We start from the raw sequence: 18888 nt of genomic DNA, 5'->3' as shown, positions 1-18888 counted from the left end.
TCACACGCACTAGAGTATAGTGCATAGTAAAATATACTTGGTAATTTCACATTAAAGATTTTTTACTTTAATACACTATCGACTTATTTTATTCATATTGTGTATGATCTTATTTCTCTTGCACGACCTTGCAAGTTTATACCATCTTTATATGAATAGGAATTTTACTATATTTATTAATTATACATCTATATTTAATATATTAATTTATCTTAACATTGTATTTTATGTAGTTTATAATAGATTATGTGTCAATTACTTGTTTTTAGGGCATAAGTCCTAATAGGTTCCATCTACCATAGTGCAAGGCAAGTGAACAAAATATCGTCAAGACTGTGGCCAATCACATTGGGCATAACTGAAGTAATGGTCGTGGCCGCAAAAGGTGACTGAGAAGGATTGTTTGAACAAGAAGAATTAGGATTGGAAGGGTTATCTATAACAACAAGATCCATAGAAGACTATCGTTAATAGAGCTCTGATACTATGAGAAACTTAGAGAAGGAGAGGAAGAACATAGATTGAACTTATTTATGCAAAGTAAGAAGGAATTGATTTGAGAGCTATGTAAAAGTTGCTTAACTCAGTAATATAAAGTCTTATTTAGAGAGAAAAAGTTACAAAGTAAAAGGGTCAAGAAAATAAGAATTAAGACCCAAGATTATTACAACTAACATAGAAAATTAATAAACTAACAACCATATTAATCCGTCTAGTAACCGTTAATAGTTAGGTGATTTGGTCAATAACTCTCTTATTACTATGTAAAAAATATTTTATTTAGAACATAAAATCTTGATTTTTTTTTTTAAAAAAAATAAGGTGCGTATATGAATACGAGTGTAAATGTAATGCTCTTTTTTTTTAAAAAAAAAAAAAAATTTACCTATAATTTTATTATTTAGTTAGTAACTACATATAAATAGTTAGTAAATTGAAAAAAAAAAAAGAGAAAAAAAAATCAGTGCCACTACAATAATTAGTATATGAGAAAAAAACATATTAATATTCCACTATAGGTCAATAATAATAATAATAATAATAATAATAATAATAATAATAATAATAATAATAAAAAAAGTTTTGTTTGTTTTGTATGAAAGGAAGAAAGAAAAAAAAAAGTTTTGTTTGTTTTATACTTAAGGGAAGGAAAAGGAAAAGAGAGTTGTTAATCTATCTTAAACACAAAGCAAGCAATAGTCAGACTTTGACCTACTCAAATTATGAAGCCAACAACCGTATAATCAAATAAATTTAAGGAAAAAAAAAAGCAATTGGATGTCATTTTTAATTATAAATTAATTTTGTATACATAGTTGGTATTATAAAAGAAAAAAAAAAATTAAGTTAGTAATTTCTTGATTGACAAAAAAGAAAGCAAATTAGAGTTTTTTTTTATTTATTTAGATTGTTAGATTTAAATTATGTTTAATTTTACCAAGTTTAAGATCACTTTTGATACATATCAAAATTTGAAATAACTTACTCATTATTTCATAAATAAAATAAAAAATTATTGTTGAACACTACTTATAATTATAGATGAGATCTAGTAATATTTTTTAAAAATTATTAAATTAAATTATATAAAATTTAATATTTAATTATATGAATAACAATATAACACCTAATCTCTTTTCACATTTCCCTTCACAAAAATCTTCCCAAAAAAAAATCTTATTATTACTATAAAATTTCCCAATAAAAAAGAGGAAATTAAAGATAAAAAAAAAAGCATTAATGGTGTATTCATGTTGCCACAAAAAAAATGGTGTATTTATGTATAAGTATCTCCAAATTTCCATAAATGTGTTAATGTTACGTTGAAAAAAGATAAAGGACAGCATCTAGACAATTATATCATACCCATTTCCCAATTCCCAGATCGGATCTCTCTCTAGCTCTCTCCTTCTCTCTCGCTTCCTGTCTTTCTCTCTATCCCAATATCTTCTCCTCAACTTCAGTTTCAGGTTCGTCATTTCATTCTCTCCATTTCTCTTGTTCACTTCGGATTCGACATTTTCAACTAATCACATTTTAGTTTTCAAGTTTCTTTTCTGTGCATATCATATCATACGTGTGTTTTCCCACCATTTTTCCCCTTTTTAAGTCGATAGGGGAGATTTGGTTTTGAATTGTGGGAATATGAAAAAGAGAGATAATTAGGAGAATGTGTAGTTGATTGCATACGTTTTGATCAAGCAAAGAATATAATTGGGTTTTGTTTATTGTTTCATACCCACTTCGTTTGTGTACATCATATTCCTTTTTTTTCAAATTGTTGATAGAAATTTTTGGCCTTTATAGGTAAAATTTTGAGTGCTGAGATTGAGCTCTGAATAGTCAGTGCTTGCATGTGAGTTTTGGAGCTGTTAATGAGCTTTATTTGCTGAAATTCTGGAAGGGTTTTGTTGGGTATTGGATCAGTTGACATTGAAAATCACATGCACCAGGTCTCCTTTGTGTGTTAATATGTTTTATATAATCTATTTATCAAATTTTGTGGGCAATGAATAATGTTATAGATCATCGGACAAGTTTGATAAGGTTTGGGGAGTATATTCATGGCTTTGAATTAGAGCAAGGAAGGAGATGGTAGAGGATGATTTAGATACAAAGAGGGTTGAAATTACTGGAAGCAAGTGCACTCAAAGTGGAAGTCTTCGAAGGGAGCCTTCATTTTCTGGTTGGTGTGATGAAGATGGGAAATTAGAGTTGGATCATCATTTGAGGAATAGTGATGCAAGAGTAGAAGATTCTGATTTTGAATTGCCTTTGGTTCAACAAGGTGAGATAGAACCAAATATTGTAGGTACACACAGGTATTTTATTACTGAATATAATCCAATGAGTATCCCCTTGAGTGGTGGGGATAGCATGGATGACACTTCAATCCATGTTGAGAGAGATATAAAAGAGAAATATGAGCCTTTTGATATTGAGATTGAGTCTGCAAAGAAGATAAATGTTGCAGATGGATCCGTTTCTTGTCATAATCATAAGCAAGTGCCAGGAAAAACGAATAATCTTATATCTGCCCCCGATATTTTGAAGACATTATTTTTCATTCTTGTTTGGTACACCTTCAGCCTGTTTCTTACATTGTAAGTTCCTTCTCATCAGTCATTCATTATATGTACAGTTTTTATTCAAATGGTTTATAGATTCACAGATCATTTCTTTCTAAAAATTACCATTATTATTATTATAATTATGATGCTTTTTTATCTTTTCGAGTCTTAAGTTTACAACTGTTTGACTAGGTATAACAAGAGTTTGTTAGGGAATGACTTGGGGAAGTTTCCAGCACCCCTATTGATGAACACTGTCCATTTTACAATGCAAGCTGTTTTATCAAAATCAATCACATGGTATTGGTCTGAGAGATTCCAAACTAATGTTGTTATGTCATGGAGGGATTATTTTATGAGAGGTAAACTCATTATTTTTCTATCTTTTGTCTCTACTTAGTGATGTCTATTTGGTAGACTTCCATTGGATTCGTGATTTTATGTTTTTTATTCCTTTTTTTCTAATATACACTAAAACATTGTTGTTCTCTATATACTTTCAGTTCTTGTAAGCTGGCTATCATAATTTACTTTCTTTAAATTAACATTTCTATCAACTAATGCTACAGATGGAATTTGCCTTTCACAGTTGTACCAACAGCTCTTGGGACAGCAATGGATATTAACTTGAGCAATGCATCTCTTGTTTCTATATCAGTCACGTTTGCCACGATGGTTGGTTTTTGTCCCTTCTATATTCATGAGATGTTCATTCTTGTCTACTTTGGTTGATTAAATGTGATTATTCATTCTAATTTTCTAATATTGTTTAGCCGTGTTCTTGACTTTGAACTCTATTTCTGCAGTGTAAATCAGGCGCTCCTATATTTCTTCTTCTATTTGCTTTTGCTTTTAGGTAACTCTCTAGTCAAGTTAATCATGTAGTCTTTATGTTTTTAATCACGTGCCTGGCTTTCCGACAGACATTTGCTATTATGTTTTGCCTGATTATGATGGATGCTAAAATTTGCCGCTCTATGATTCTTTGAAACTCCTTATTTCCCTAATTAGAGTACTATGCTAAAAAAAATTCTGCAACACAACTTACAACACTTTTGAAAATTGAAATGGTTAAGTTTTCTGTTTCATTGTTTTGGCACACAAAATAATTAACTGTGGCATAATAGGATTAGAGCATAATTAATGGGGATGCACAGCTCTTATTAAGGGTGATTTTGTGTATAATAACGACTTGTTAATTATCAATATCTATAAGACATAGGCAGGTAACTATCTCTACAGCCCATTGGAGTATCATGGCAACTGGATGATCATGAGTGATTTCCTTAGCCTTATTATGTAATCTTAAGGGAAATAAATATCATAACTTTAATCTATTACAATAAAATCATCAAGTAGTAAATCAACAAAGCCTAAAATGATTTCTCTTCCTTACCCAAGACGAGTAGCTTAAAGTCTGAGTTTCGAGTTATTCCTCAGTATTTGCATAGCAGGTGCTATAATTTTTGTTCTTGAGGGTTATGCTAGGAGTCTAATCTTGAAAAAAAAAATTAAAGATTTATCCTTCTTTCAAGTTTAACTACTACAATACCATTGTAGTGAATATGATCTCCACGAGATGTACATAATGCTTCAGCTAGTACACAAATGTGTATACTGTGATTTTTCTGTTGATTAGTTACTGCATGCATTTGGTGAAGGATGACAAGTAGACATTTTTTTCAACAAATATGAGCCAGGCCAGTGTCTGCAAATTAAATTGCTTTACTGGTTATAGAGCTAACCTCATTTTCAACAGAAATATGTCAGCAATATTTCATTTCATGTGTTTGTAACAAAAAATTTACACTATTTTGTTATTGATCGCCTTTTACTTCAGTGAGCACTTTCAATTTACATTAGATGAATGTTTACTTTATTGCTCCCGCTATCTGTTTTCTAACATCCACATATTTCTGATATCATTTTTCCCTGATCTGTATGCTTCGCGAGATATCATCATCAATTTTTAAAGCTTTATACTTGTTCTGATATATTTTTTTTCTGGAAGGTTGGAGTCTCCAAGCATTAAACTGTCAGGCATAATTTTAGTAATCTCCCTTGGAATATTATTAACAGGTAAACTGCTTTTTCAGGTGCACTTTACTTCTTAGGCATTCCAATAAATAAATGAAGATTTACTTTTTATATCTATGTTTTCTTTTTTGAATTATTGATATTGCAGCACCTCTTATAAGAACCTTGGCCACCCTATTTTTTCATAACTTGCTTTTTCTATTCAATAATGTTTTCTTTATCTTACCCAAGATCAGTAATGGATATTTCCATATTGAATAATATGGGTGCTAAGAAAGGGGAAATTTTGTTTATACGAATAAAAGAAGAATCAGAAAGCTTAAAGAATAAATTAATCGGTTCTTGTACCTATCTATCATTTTAGAAGAATACATCACTGAGGTTATTATTTACCATCTGATGTACGCATTTGACCAATTGAAATTTATTAAATGTATTCCTTGGTAAGTTCCTAGTTGGACCTCATACCTTTACTAAGTTTCCTTTCTTAATGTGTTTTTTAAGAGGTGAGGAAACATGCACTAATTGATGGTTACTTTGTTTATTTTCATTTATGTTTTTGACTTGGAACACTGATTAGCACATTATCATTCTGTAGTTCCAGCTTTACTAATTTGCTTGCTGTCTGCTGTTCTCTTCTCTCTATTTTAGTCTAATGCAGCACATGCTGTTGATTTACTCAAAAAAGTTGCTATTGTAGTTCTCAGAACACTTTATCTTTTCATTCGGCAGTTGCAAAGGAAACAGAGTTTGAGCTTGGGGGTTTCATTCTTGTTATGCTTGCTGCTGTTATGTCTGGCTTCCGGTGGTGCATGACTCAAATTCTTTTGCAAGTATGCTTTGTTTGTTTGATTAAATTGATATTCAAAATTACATGTAGATTCGTGTATTCACTGACTCGCTCTTTTTTGTTTGTGTTTCTTTTTTTCTTGGGATGGTATCTTCCTTCTTGTCTACATGTTTCTTTCTGAAACCATGTATAGAAAGAATCCTACGGTATGTGCTAAACTTTGCTTTATGAATTATGAATCTACATGCTTTTTTTTTATGCATGGTGCATTTCAATGATTATTGGATCATCACCTCTCCTTTTGTCTAGAGACTATTGTAGTCTATGTGCTCTTTCTGATATTTAGATTAAGCAAATGCTTCTATTTGGCATACTAAACTGTGTAGTATTTCCATTTGATTTTGCAGGATTAAAAAACCCGCTGACCCTGATGAGCTATGTAACTCCAGTGATGGCAGTGGCAACCGGTATTCTCTCGTTAATGCTGGATCCATGGAATGAGTTTAGAAAGAATGATTACTTCAATAATCCATGGCATGTCACTCGAAGCTCTTTGCTGATGCTCCTTGGTGGAACTCTTGCATTTTTTATGGTAAGAGTTAACATTGCTGTCGTTTCCTGTTTGTACATGAGTTCGTGAGTGTTTTTCGTTTGTTTTACTTATTTCTAATTATTATTTGGGACTGTAATGACAGAAGTGTAGACCTTCCACTTCATATATTTTGCTGCTTGTTTATTACAAGTTAAATTGTTTTTAAATTTGATTTTGAAACTTGGATTACTAAGCTCTACTGTTGCTACAGGTGTTAACAGAATACATTCTTGTCTCAGTAACTAGTGCTGTTACAGTGACAATAGCAGGCGTTGTGAAGGAGGCTGTCACAATATTGGTATTAATTGTTCCTCATCTTGTTTGATTTACATTGTTGTCTTGTTCCTCTCAGTAACTAAGCTCTCTTTTCCTTTTTGTAATTTTTTTATATCAACCTACAATTCCACTAAATATTTATAGCATACATAGTTCATGAGAAATAGAATTAGAGGGCTGGCACCCTTACATGGATTTAAATGATCAAATTTGAAAAGCTAGTGTTACACTACATTGAATATTGAACTCATAAACATGATTTGAAATAGCTTTTTTTTTTTTTTTCTTTTCCTCTGATCAATGTTCTACACTGTTAAACAGTGCCTCTTAGTTTTACCCTATTTTATGTGTGCTCAGGTTGCAGTCATTTATTTCGGTGATGAGTTTACTTGGCTAAAAGGAGCAGGCCTATTCACAATCATGATTGGTGTTAGTTTATTCAACTGGTACAAGTAAGTTATCATTCTTGATAAGCTTTGATCACAACTATTTCTTTTTTGTCATTGTTTTTGTCCGTTAATCTTTATTTGTCATTGGTTAATCAAGAACATTTAACCTATTTTAAGTCTCCTTTTCAATTTTGATTAGCACCTTTCTTCACATTTGACTCTTTCAGTCCATCAATTTTATAATTCAGACCCTACAGAAAAAAATAAATAAACGGAAAGCTGTTATCAGAGTCTATTGCAGGTTTTATATTTTCATTTCAGCCAATACAGTAATTTAAAAGTCGAATAGAGAAACAACTGAAAAACTCAGAAAATGTCCGCTTTTATAACAACTCCGAGAAACTTTTATAACAACAACTCCGAGAAACTTTTATGTTTGCTTTCTCTTAACATGTCTTTCACTAACTCATACTTTAGCTAGCTTGTTGAGCTTCATGTAGGTTCCACACACACACATATTTAACACTTAATTATGTTTCATCTTTCTTAAAATTTATCATTTATATGACAATGGCCCACCTTAATTAACTGATTTTGAAAGTTGTAGTTCTGGCTTTATAGGTATTTTAACAACTAGAGATCACTGAATAGTTTTCTAATCATGAACTTTTTTTACACGGAAAGTATTTTAGTAATTATGATGTGCACTTACTGTTTCTGTTATAGCGAAATCTGTCATGAAATCTTCAACATGCTGTTTAACTTTGTGCTTAATCTATCAAGTTTGGTTCTGTTTTATGTTTTTAGATACAATAACCTTCAGAAGCATCATCACACAAGTGAAGACATGGAGTCTTCTACAACTAATGTTGCTGCAAAATATGTCATTCTTGAGGAGATGGATGAGCAAGAAAATGGTAGTTGAAAGCCTTATTCATATGTTCACCTGAGAAATCTCACCTTCAATGTAAGCATTACTTTTAACTAAATGGAATCTATCCGTTTTCTTTATAAAATTCATTGGAAGTCTCATTTTAAACTGCTCGTGCACTATTAATATATGCGACAGTGCATTATAAAGTACTTTCAACTACATATTTCAGCCCATTGCATTGATATTACGCTTAAGAATGCAAATAGAAAGTTCTTCATTCTTCCGATAATTATGACTAAGATAATTTTTTGTTATCCCAAGAATTTCAACTTTTTTTTTTGTAATTCTTTGTTGTTCATTCTATGATTGGTTTACAGGCAGAATGATAATGGTCAGTCAAGTGGATTAGTAATCACATTTTAATCAACATTTGAATGTCACCTATTCCTTGCATATTCTTGTGTTTCTAGTCTAACCCAAAAATTGGCATGTACAGGTTTTCGCAAACAAACAAAAATTTCGTTATTCAAATTTGCACGTTGACGAAGATTTACAGGAAGCAGTTTTGGTTAGTTTCAATTTTATAGCCACATTTGCATTTATTTCTTCTTCTTTTTGGGGTTTTCTAATCAGGGGTTCTGTCAAAGCATTGGAATCAAAATCTACCATTGGGCTCTTCACAATCAAACAAGCTTGTTGGTGAAAATCGACTCATTAGTTTGTACAAGCTCCCTGGATTCCCCATGTTTTTCCCCAATATAATATTCTCTCTTTGTAGCTAAAATAGGGGCCAAAGATTACAACTTCAAGTTGAAATGGTTTGAGTGCTACTTTTGTCTTTGGAATTTTATGCCATCATTTTGGATGTACATAATAAATGATTTTTTTTTTTTTTTTGATAACAACATAATAAATGACTTGAGCTTGTGTTATCCCTAAAGTAAAATGCTTGCCAGGGAATATATTGACAATTTATATATACCTACTCATTACAATAAATTGTTGGTTTTCAAATGCTGTGTCAACTGATGTTCTTGTGATTTTGAAGCCACAAGTATTAATGATAATGTTAAATTTAGGTGAAATGTTTATTCAAAGGTTGACACATTATTTAGAAGATAAGGTTGATGCAGCCAATCTTCATGGCAATGACATAATCCACAAGATAGTTGGAATATATTATTTTATATAGCCACAAATAGTAGATTAATATTAGACCATAACAAATTATGATAAAAGACTAATATCTCTCATCAGTTCATTAATTGACATTGAATTTTCTCAAAAAAAGTAACTTCAATGAGAAGGTGCTGGTGACCCTCAAATGGCCTTTCTCTTTCGATTTTGTCGCTGAGTGTTGCGGTGGCCCTCTTCACTTCAGGGAGGGTATCTGGGCTCTAGAGTGTTGGTTCTCTTCCCCTTTGTTTGGATCTCAGTGTATGTCACGAGTTTCTTTTTAGTCGTTCTGGTTCTGGTGCACAATTGCTTGTGTTGAGTTTTCGAAGTTTTGTAGTTGTTGAAGGGTGGACGTGCGTTTTACCCCAAAGGGATGTGCTTCCCTGTCCCGTCTATTCTGACCTTAAATGGGAAACCGAGTATGCTTTGTTCTCGTCGAAAGTTCCCATTACTCATTTGCTTGCGATTGCTTGTTTTGAGCTGTCCCATTGGCTACTGCCTTTTGTTAGGGAGAGGCACTTTGAGGCCGTTATTTGCTTGCTTTAGGCCTTTTTCATGGGGCTTGTCTCTCTAGATGCTCCTATGTGAGCTTATTGCTCCTTTGTTTCTTGGTGTGGTTGGTTGTAAGTTGAGTCTTCTTCTTGTGAGATCGTGAGATTTGTTCAGCTTTGTCTCTGTCTAACTTGTAAGGCGATGTCCCTCTTTTAATAATAAATTAATTTTATTTCTCAAAAATAAATACATACACAAATAAAATTTTTGTGGGTAGACAAACATTGACTTTTTTGTTCTTTGTTGAGAAAAATAAAAATTCATGTTAATAAGTAAATCTATTACATGATGTAATTGCTCAAAGAGCATAATTAACAATATTTGGCAAATCATGTCGTTTACAATAATAGGAAAGAAAATCCTAATACCTTCAACTAAAAGACTAATAAACTGGAAATTAGCGATGATGCATCAAACAAGCGCGAAGAATGCTAGATCTCAAATTCATATGAACACGTGACAAATCACACCTATTAATGGCTATCAGCCCGGCTGGACTCCACCAGATCTGAAGTCAATAAACGGAACCCGACATAGGCAAACACCCAAATTGTCGTTAAATCGACCATCAAAGAGTCAGACCACGTACGCTGTCCCAAAACACTTACGCACACCAAAAAGATCTCCATAGAATAGGGACGAAACATTATGCAGCTCGGAGATGCCAAAGGAATCAAGGAGATGCCTGACCAGAGCCACACCTAAAGCCATAGACGGTTGGTGCCTTGGTTGGAGAAAAAAGCAAACGACGACTACAAAGGTTTAGGATGAAACTCTAACAAACTCCTCTCAAAAGATCTTGAAGAGAACATAGATTTTGCTTTTGGTATCCAAAAAGAACTACATTATCTCTTATTGTAGACTATTTTAGAAGTTTGATTTTAGTGGGAAAAGGAAAATATAGAAAATTAAGTGAGGAAAAAAATAAATTTTTAATGATTGTTATTGAAAATTTTGTTGAATTATTTTTAACTTTATATATATATATAATCTTTTTTTCTATATGATATATTAGAAGTTGGTTTTTTTTTTTTTTATTATTATTTCAACATTTTTTTACTTACATTTTTCAAAATTTCTTTCTCCACTAAAATTTAATTTCCAAAATTGACTGCAAATTATATGTGCGGCAAAATATGTATAAAGAACTCAGTCACTAATAATACCATAAACCATTTTACTTATTATCAATCAGTATTGAGATGGAATCACGATAGTACTTTCTATTTTTTTTTTCCTTTTTCTTCTCTTTTCCATTATAGGAAGTAGTACCTACATTTCTTTTTTCTTTTTCATTATAGGTATTACATGAATTTTCTTTACACATTATCATTCATTTAAAAAGGAATAGTATTGCATTGGACAACATACATTATCCAACACCTCTTTCACCACGATTTGTTAACACGATAAAATAATTTAGTGTTGGACATCTTAAAGTGGCAAACAATACAACGACTTAATAATAATAATAATAATGAAAATGATATGAATAATTATTAGATGATGAATAATAAATTTAAGGTGAATGACTTTTTCGATCACCATTTTTGAAGTTGAAGTCATAGGGTAATGGTGATCTATGATCTCGACATCGCTCTTCACGCACACAACCTCTGTCGTAATGGTTACTTGAACGTCGTTTCATGCAATTGATGTGAGTACTTTTTGAATTGCATCCACGAATTTGATCATTTCCAAATATCCCATAACTAATTAATGATGCATCAATTGCCACCACATTACATACAACAACAATCAATATGCTTATCATACAAACTACAATTACTTTCTTTGAATAAATAATAATACCCATATTAATATTTTTCTATTTATTTTTGCTGTAATTTTTATATATATATGACATGAGTATGCTAATATTAGCTTAGCTAGAGATTTGTTTTGACTAAAATAGTTATAAGGCTATATTTAATTACTTAATCTTTTTTTTTTTTTGACTAAAAATGAAATTTTCCCTTCTTTTACTCCTTACCATCATTAGATCATATTGGTTTAAATGAAAGGGTGTTTTTAACCCCATGAAATAGGCTGTACACAAAACCGAAACAAACCTCTAATTTTGGACTAAAAGTATAAATATACATAAATTATGTGGGGATTGATATCTCATAGAATATCCCCGTTACAATAGCTCGTTTAATTGAATCAATTAGATTTAATTCAATTGAAGGAGCTATAGTAATATTGATAATAATAAATACGTACTTTTCTTGTTGAAAGATACGTAGATATCTGATGATGAGAAATAATATTATTGCGGTTATGATGATGATGGTAATTATGATAGTTGGATCAGAAGCAAGTAGAAAGATGAAGGAAATTGATTATGGAGCAATAGAACAAGATGAATTCCATAGGTGTTGCATAAAGCATGATTACGAATCTTGCAAAATGTTTAAGGAAATTGCTAACCATTACAATAGGGGTTGCGAAACTGTCGATCGATGTCGACAACAACAACATTATCGTCAACGTCATATTCCATTCCAATTCTCACATTTAACTCCTGCACCCGCACCCGCTCCCGCAGTCAACTAACTTTTTCTTTTCTTTTCATTTTTGCCTATGATATATCTACTGCCTTATTACAATGTTATTTCGTTTTTCTTTCTATTTTTCAATCATTGTAATGATTTTGACCGATTAATACAAGAATATACTTATTTTTTATAAGAGTAAATAACATTTTAGATTTTGTATTTTGTAAAAGTTACTAATTGGACCATCTGTTTTGTTAAGTGATAAAATGGACCCTGTATTTTTCAAAATTGTACAAATAAGACCCTGAACTGATTTTTTGTCAAAATAAAACTTAATAATAATCCGATCAAGAGATGTTATGACAAAACTGATTATATTTTATGTATCTGTTCGTGTTAAAAATTGTCTTAAAGTTGGTTATATTAAAAAAAAAAATTATTGAAAATTGAGCTCAGAGTCCTATTTTTACCATTTTAGAAAATATAGGATCTATTTTGTCATTTAATAAAACAGATGTTCCATTCGATAACTTTTGCAAGACACATGGTCCAAAATAGTTAAAGCACCACTCAAACTTGATTCGCACAATATTAAGGCAATAAAGACACATGGATTAGCTAAGCAATACTTGTAGAATAGACAATGAATTTTTTTTTTTTTTAACAGAAGAAATTCCCCATCTTGTGTAATATTTGTCACCTTTAAATTTAACCTTTTATCAATTTTTCCCACCGAAAATAAGCCCTACTATGTATGTCAAGTATTTTTTACTAAAAACTTTATGCTATGCCTTTCCTTCGATAATTAGTAAAAACAAATAAAAAATGCATCTCTCATCTTATTGTTTTTTATTTTTCTTTTACTATATAACTTTGCTTAATGTTTATTATATAAAATATATATTAAAAAAATAAATAACACAATCGTTTGTTAAAAATATATATAACTTTGCTTAATGTTTATTATATAAAATATATATTAAAAATATATATATTAATGACTGCAATAGCCGTTTGTTACATTCACAAGCTTACATATTTTGCAGTTTAATTTAGAGACATTATTGATTTCAAGAAGAATAAGATTATTGCATCTTATTTAGTACAATCAAGTAAGGGGAACCAATATTCAATGAGGTAAACCTTTCTAAAACCTTACTGCTATAAACCATTTGATTTTACCAACAATGGCAACTTTTTTGTATCTTTCTTTCTTTTTGTAAAACACTGTTCGATTTCATGAGCTGTGCAGCAGTTGTAGCAATTGATCCCTAGTTGGCAACTTCCCTCAACGACGACTTCTTCGATAACATGGCCGAATGTTGTTCCAAGTATTCCTTGCTATTCATCTCTGTTAATCTGCAATCATAAGCAACTAAAATTGAATATACGCGGGAAAGATATGCGAGTACGAAATTGTAGATCTTACGATAAAAGAAAGCAAAAAGATTGTAAAGGCGAAAAAGTATGTTTCGATGTAAACAACTTCCATGACACAATGCAGCTAAGCCAAGGCTATGGAAATGATATGACTTCATCACCAAAATATCAAAGCAAAGTGGACTCATTGACAGAAACAGGAACCGAAACATGTATTTAAATGATCAATAAGTTACAGACTGAAAAAGAGTGAGCAACATACCTGCTGATTATGCGATCTTTAGCAAAACCCAATTCATTGTCGACACAAAGATCAGAATCGTCATTCCTTCTTGACCTCGAAGAGGTTCTAGGTGCAATATTTTGAGCATCAGAAATCGTCACAATTCTCTCAAAAAGTTGTAATGGGGTCCCCTCTGCTGTACATAAAAGTCTGCCTTTGTTCTCATACATAACCTGCCACAATAATGTTGAATAACTCACTACAACTTCATTAAGAACAATCAAATTCGTTGTTTGAATAACAAATGTATTAAGGATAGCCTCTTAACATAAATGATATATAATATTCACAGTTTTAATAAAGGTGTCTCTTTTTTTTCATTGGGACATACATCAACCAAAGTGACAAACCGAAATGCAGCTGGTCTATTGTACAGACCGAAAATTGGGACACCATCCAATGCCAGAGTATGAAATTTCTCTGTAAAACAAGATGAATGAACTTGTATAAGTATTAATATTCCGAGTGAATTTGTTCAAAGATGCTTGTGTAGTAATCCACATGCACCCAAAAAGAAAAAAACTATTTAAGAACTTGTTGTATCAGTACATGTTATGGAAACAAAAACACGATCCGTTTGGATGTCCTGGAAAAGAAAACAAATAAAACTAACATCCCTAGTCTCAACAACATTTCAAAACACAATGAATTCCAATTTTTCATGTATCAGAAAAGAAATCAATAATCTTTAAATGAAAATAGAAAAACATTTCGCCCTTAAGAAGTATCAAATCAATCATTTAATTATATAATGAAGTTGTGAAACAAACTCAGTGAATTAAAATTCTATTTTTAAAGTTCAAATGCTACACATGTCAAAATCCACTCTGATAATTATACAACTTACTGAATAATCCAAAATAATCTGCAGCTCCAAGAGGTCTCTCGCAAAGTTCCTCGAAAGTAAATAAAGCACATCCATCAGCAGCTAGTGGAACCTGTTGAAGTAAATCATTAATATATATTTATATTATACAGGACTAAGTGATATGCTGTTAAATGCCATAGAAAAATGAGTTAGCAAATACCTGTAATGTTCTTCCCATTACTACTTCCACCTCTTGTGGACCAGCCTTGTGTTTGCCAATTAATTCTTCAAATCTTTGCTTAAGGAAATCAGATAAATCTTTACCAACAAAGTAGAAACCTTGCTGAGACTGCAGTCAAGGAAAAACATAATGATGTTGTCAAGTAATGTATCTCAAATATACACAATTGAATTATATGGCAAACAAATATAGAAGCAGTTAATATCACTACCGAAGTCAATTTCCGATAGTCTACAGACGAACCAATTTGATGGACAATGCATCTTTCCTGCAACAAAATAGTTTTCCAAATTATTGAATGAATAATAAAAGCATGGAAAAGATGCATACACAAGTACGGGAGTAGAAGAGTATCGCTAAAAATTGCTGCTAACAATTTGACACGAATGTAAAACAACTAACACATTTCTCTTTTCTAACCTAAGCTGCACCAAAAGTTAAAGGCTGATTAAACATATACACAGCTCACCAATCTACAGTCACTTACACACCTTCAGAGTGGAAATAAATGGTAGGAAAAGATCTCGTTGTAATCCACCTTCGTACAGGTTGTCTGGAGCACGATTTGATGTGGCAACAAGAATCTAAAATTCCACAAACATACAGAAAACTAAATAAATAAACATTTATGATGAAAAATAATTTTCATTAATAAAGAAAATGGTTGAGAAGAGAATGTATGAAAGTGAGCTACTTACAACACCATCGCTGAATAAATGTTTAAAGAGACGATTTAGAATTAAGGCATCAGCAACATCAGTCACCTAAGAAGAGAGCATAGTAAAGAAATGTGTTACCAACAACTGAATAAATTTTTTAAAAAAGTAAATATATATTAGGCGGAAAAAAGGACAGGAAAGTGTTATTTTCTGGGATACCATGAATTCATCCAGACATAGTAAAATAGCTTCATCAGAAATCTCTGCTGAAACAACTTCAAGTGGATCTGCCACACCTCTGTGCTTCTGTGATAATGAAAAAGTTCCACAATAAACTAAGCATCAGCATCCTAATCGTTTGGCACATACAAAATGTTCAAACTAAGATGTACTCAAGATTTAGAATGTTGCGCAAAGTTTAAACCATTTTGCTTAGCACAGCCTATAAACTATTAACTTATCAAAACATGTCAACCGGTTTATTGAATGAAAACCCACAACTCAAAGCGAAAAAACTTTCAACTTTGTACGATATAAAGCTTGGTTTTCACTCAAGGTATTGCCTTGTAGACAATTAAATTATTTACTTATTTAGTAGGATATACATTATCTACAAATGCATTCTTACTTGCAAACGGGTATGCACATTCAGCATGAAATCATGGAAATGAATCCGTTTCTTCCTCCAATTGCATGGCCTGGGACAAAAACATAATGAAAAAAGTTTTAAGTATGAATGCATTAAGAATAAAAAGCTCAATTGAGCTTGAGAATAAAAGAGACAGTAAACTTATTTTCATGTATTAGGTTTCTACTAACAATTGGTCATAAAACAAGTCCATCAACATAGTTTTTCCAGTTCCCACTCCTCCATAGAGATAAAGACCCTTAACGGGGGAGTATGAAGACTGTGGCATGAAACGAGACCATAGCCACCTACTCCTGCAAGAGAAAGATAAATAACATGTGAAACAGGTAACAACTAATGCAGGGAAGGGAACTTGAAAAATAATTTAATACTAAGAACCACTGTATATCAGAATGCAGTAGGAAATTTGGTTCAAAACAGCGAGAATTGGAACAAAAGAGTTACCTTCCAACTTTCTCGGAAGCTGTGTATCTATCCAATCGACAGACATCAGCTGAATCAACAAGCTCATCGTAGAGCCTCTGAAGCTCTCTTAATGTGCCTAGCTGCAATTATCAGTGTCAGTATATTTTCTAAGACAAAACCAAATTCATATTCAGAGCTTAGTACTGCCATTTTCGACTGTCATGATTCTGTTATTGTACAAAAAATGCATCAGTGAATCTAAGATTTCCAATCAAGGGAAGTAGATTACTCAAAATTTCATGACAATTAAGGCTGAATCTCAAAGTTAACTGCACATTTATGCATAACTAAACAAAGAAACATTCCAAATGTTGTACACTAACAAGCTATATTATTTGTTTGAAAGCTTAAAACTCTTTAAAATTATACCTGGCACAAGTCACCATCAACAAGTTCACCTGAGGCAATTCTTCTTTCATACTCTACAAGAGGGCCTGCTCTATCTGTATCTAGCATTAAACATCTCAATTTCGAAATCAGCAAAATGAGAAAGGTCAAAAATCATGTTCTATAATGTTGCATATAAATAATAGTTTGTGGTGGCTAGAAAAAAACCTCCATTTGTAACTTTGACAACCTCTGTTGACAGAGTTCTTGATAACATAAAAGTGGGGTCTTGAAATGGATAAGTTTGTGCATCTTTGGTGAAAGTGTAAGTAGACCTAGAATGTAGATCAATCAGCTGCCCTCTATAGCAAGGTAAACTACTGGAGTACCTATTTCTTTGAGGCCTAAAAATTGATTGAAAATGGCGAAAAGGTCGAGCTACTGCTCTCATTTTCAATCCACAGCCTCTGTACAGGCCACAACAGAATATCTCTCCAAGTAGAGCTATAGAAATGTAGTTCAAGACCTAACAATATAAAGAATCCTGAAACTCAAACAATAGAAATTTATCAGAAGAATGTAAAATCACAAAAACCCTGTTTGTATGTTTATAAAAATCAAAATAAAAAAGGATAAATAAACCGATAAGAACAAATGAACTACAAATCCCACTTTAGCTTTCCAAAATTATAGGAATAAAAAGTAAAATTATAGGAGCATCAATTCCCTTACACTCATTTGCATGCAACCTAATTCACTTAATTAATAAAATGCATTAAAGGATTCAACAAAAGCCAATAACACATGCACAAAAGCAGTACAAAATTTCAATTAAACAATGAAAAAATAAAATAAAAATTGCACCTTTATGATATGACAGAGTGAAAATGCTCGGAGCTTAAAATCCCAGAATTCAATTCCAAAAAAGGACTGATCTTCACATGGGAAAATTTTTATACAAATGAAAATATGCTATTTTATTGGGAAGGGGGAATTAAACAAAACCCATTATAGACAACACAAAATTCCGAGATATAGTTTTTCAAAAAGAAAAAACAATCCAGAGATATAGGGTGGCTGACCTCGAAAGAGACGAAGAGAGATGGCTCAGTTCGGAATTCGAATGCGTTTTAGGCTTGTTGAAATTGACCTCTAAACTATTTTGACTTCTCTCTCTCTAATCAAATCAAAAGTTTATAAATACTTTTGGAGTTACCTCAAAAACTAAAACATGATTGTTCTTGCTTTTTCTTTTTTTATCATAAAAAAGTACTTCAATTTGGTTTTTTCTTATTTTATTTTCAATTTATTAATATTTGCTTACTTATTAAAAAAATTATTTAAAGTTTTTCTTGAAAAAAATTAAATAAATTGTATATAATAATAAAAATTGGTTTTTTTTTTCATTTATTGTGGGAGAAAGGATGGGATATATGGGGAAGTGTGAACTGTGAATGTGGGACCCATCCACTAACATGAAAGGTGACTTATTCGATGAGAAAGGAAAAAAAGAAACCTAAATCAGAATATTCCTAAAATAAGAAATATTTCCATGAAGTTTACCAAAAAAAAAAATAAATAAATAAATAAATATTTCCATGAAATTGAAATCACAATCCCGCACGTAAACAGAAATAGATAAACTCAAAAGTATCATGCATTAAATAATTTAATAATGATAATAGTGAGAAATATTTATTTATTAATAAAATTAAGAGAATTATTTTGTATATTATGTTTTAATTTTTTTTAAAAAATTTATAGTTTGAGTTGTTTCGGTAATTGTTTTAGTAGTTTCATGTAGATTGATATATAGAT

At 31.4% G+C, this 18888-nt stretch overlaps 2 protein-coding genes across 8 annotated transcripts; one reads left to right on the top strand and one right to left on the bottom strand.

The window, feature by feature from the left end:
- The first annotated feature begins 1774 nt into the window (after positions 1 to 1774).
- LOC115699720 (probable sugar phosphate/phosphate translocator At1g06470) lies at positions 1775 to 8966 on the top strand. Of its 2 annotated transcripts, none has more exons than XM_061102180.1 (13): positions 1775 to 1970; positions 2526 to 3104; positions 3264 to 3433; positions 3661 to 3746; positions 3878 to 3927; positions 5083 to 5150; positions 5841 to 5941; positions 6092 to 6104; positions 6306 to 6490; positions 6702 to 6788; positions 7124 to 7218; positions 7963 to 8122; positions 8526 to 8966. In XM_061102180.1, exons 2-12 carry the CDS (start codon positions 2593 to 2595, stop codon positions 8078 to 8080), a joined length of 1485 nt encoding a protein of 494 aa, XP_060958163.1. In that variant the 5' UTR covers positions 1775 to 1970; positions 2526 to 2592; the 3' UTR covers positions 8081 to 8122; positions 8526 to 8966. The 2 variants fall into 2 exon arrangements, with proteins under 2 accessions (XP_060958163.1, XP_030483110.2); XM_030627250.2 differs by having other exon boundaries at positions 1776 to 1970; positions 2308 to 3104.
- A 2912-nt stretch (positions 8967 to 11878) lies between these two features.
- Positions 11879 to 18327, bottom strand: LOC115701036 (uncharacterized). Of its 6 annotated transcripts, none has more exons than XM_061102179.1 (16): positions 18153 to 18327; positions 17935 to 18042; positions 17299 to 17614; positions 17113 to 17186; positions 16723 to 16823; positions 16449 to 16571; positions 16258 to 16327; positions 15849 to 15935; positions 15669 to 15734; positions 15462 to 15554; positions 15182 to 15238; positions 14950 to 15078; positions 14769 to 14859; positions 14253 to 14341; positions 13901 to 14094; positions 11879 to 13617 (listed from the first exon to the last, which is right to left on the bottom strand). In XM_061102179.1, the coding sequence occupies exons 3-16, from the start codon at positions 17519 to 17521 to the stop codon at positions 13530 to 13532; spliced, it is 1485 nt and encodes a 494-aa protein (XP_060958162.1). In that variant the 5' UTR covers positions 17522 to 17614; positions 17935 to 18042; positions 18153 to 18327; the 3' UTR covers positions 11879 to 13529. The 6 variants fall into 6 exon arrangements, with proteins under 6 accessions (XP_060958162.1, XP_060958158.1, XP_060958159.1 ...); XM_061102175.1 differs by having other exon boundaries at positions 17113 to 17192; positions 18153 to 18326; XM_061102176.1 differs by having other exon boundaries at positions 17113 to 17192; positions 17935 to 18005; positions 18153 to 18326.
- Positions 18328 to 18888: the final 561 nt, after the last annotated feature.

This window comes from Cannabis sativa, chromosome 8 (assembly GCF_029168945.1).
Source record: "Cannabis sativa cultivar Pink pepper isolate KNU-18-1 chromosome 8, ASM2916894v1, whole genome shotgun sequence".
NCBI classification, from domain to species: Eukaryota; Viridiplantae; Streptophyta; class Magnoliopsida; order Rosales; family Cannabaceae; genus Cannabis; species Cannabis sativa.
The sequence above is the reverse complement of the archived record's forward strand: the minus strand, read 5'-3'. Positions and strand labels throughout refer to the sequence as shown.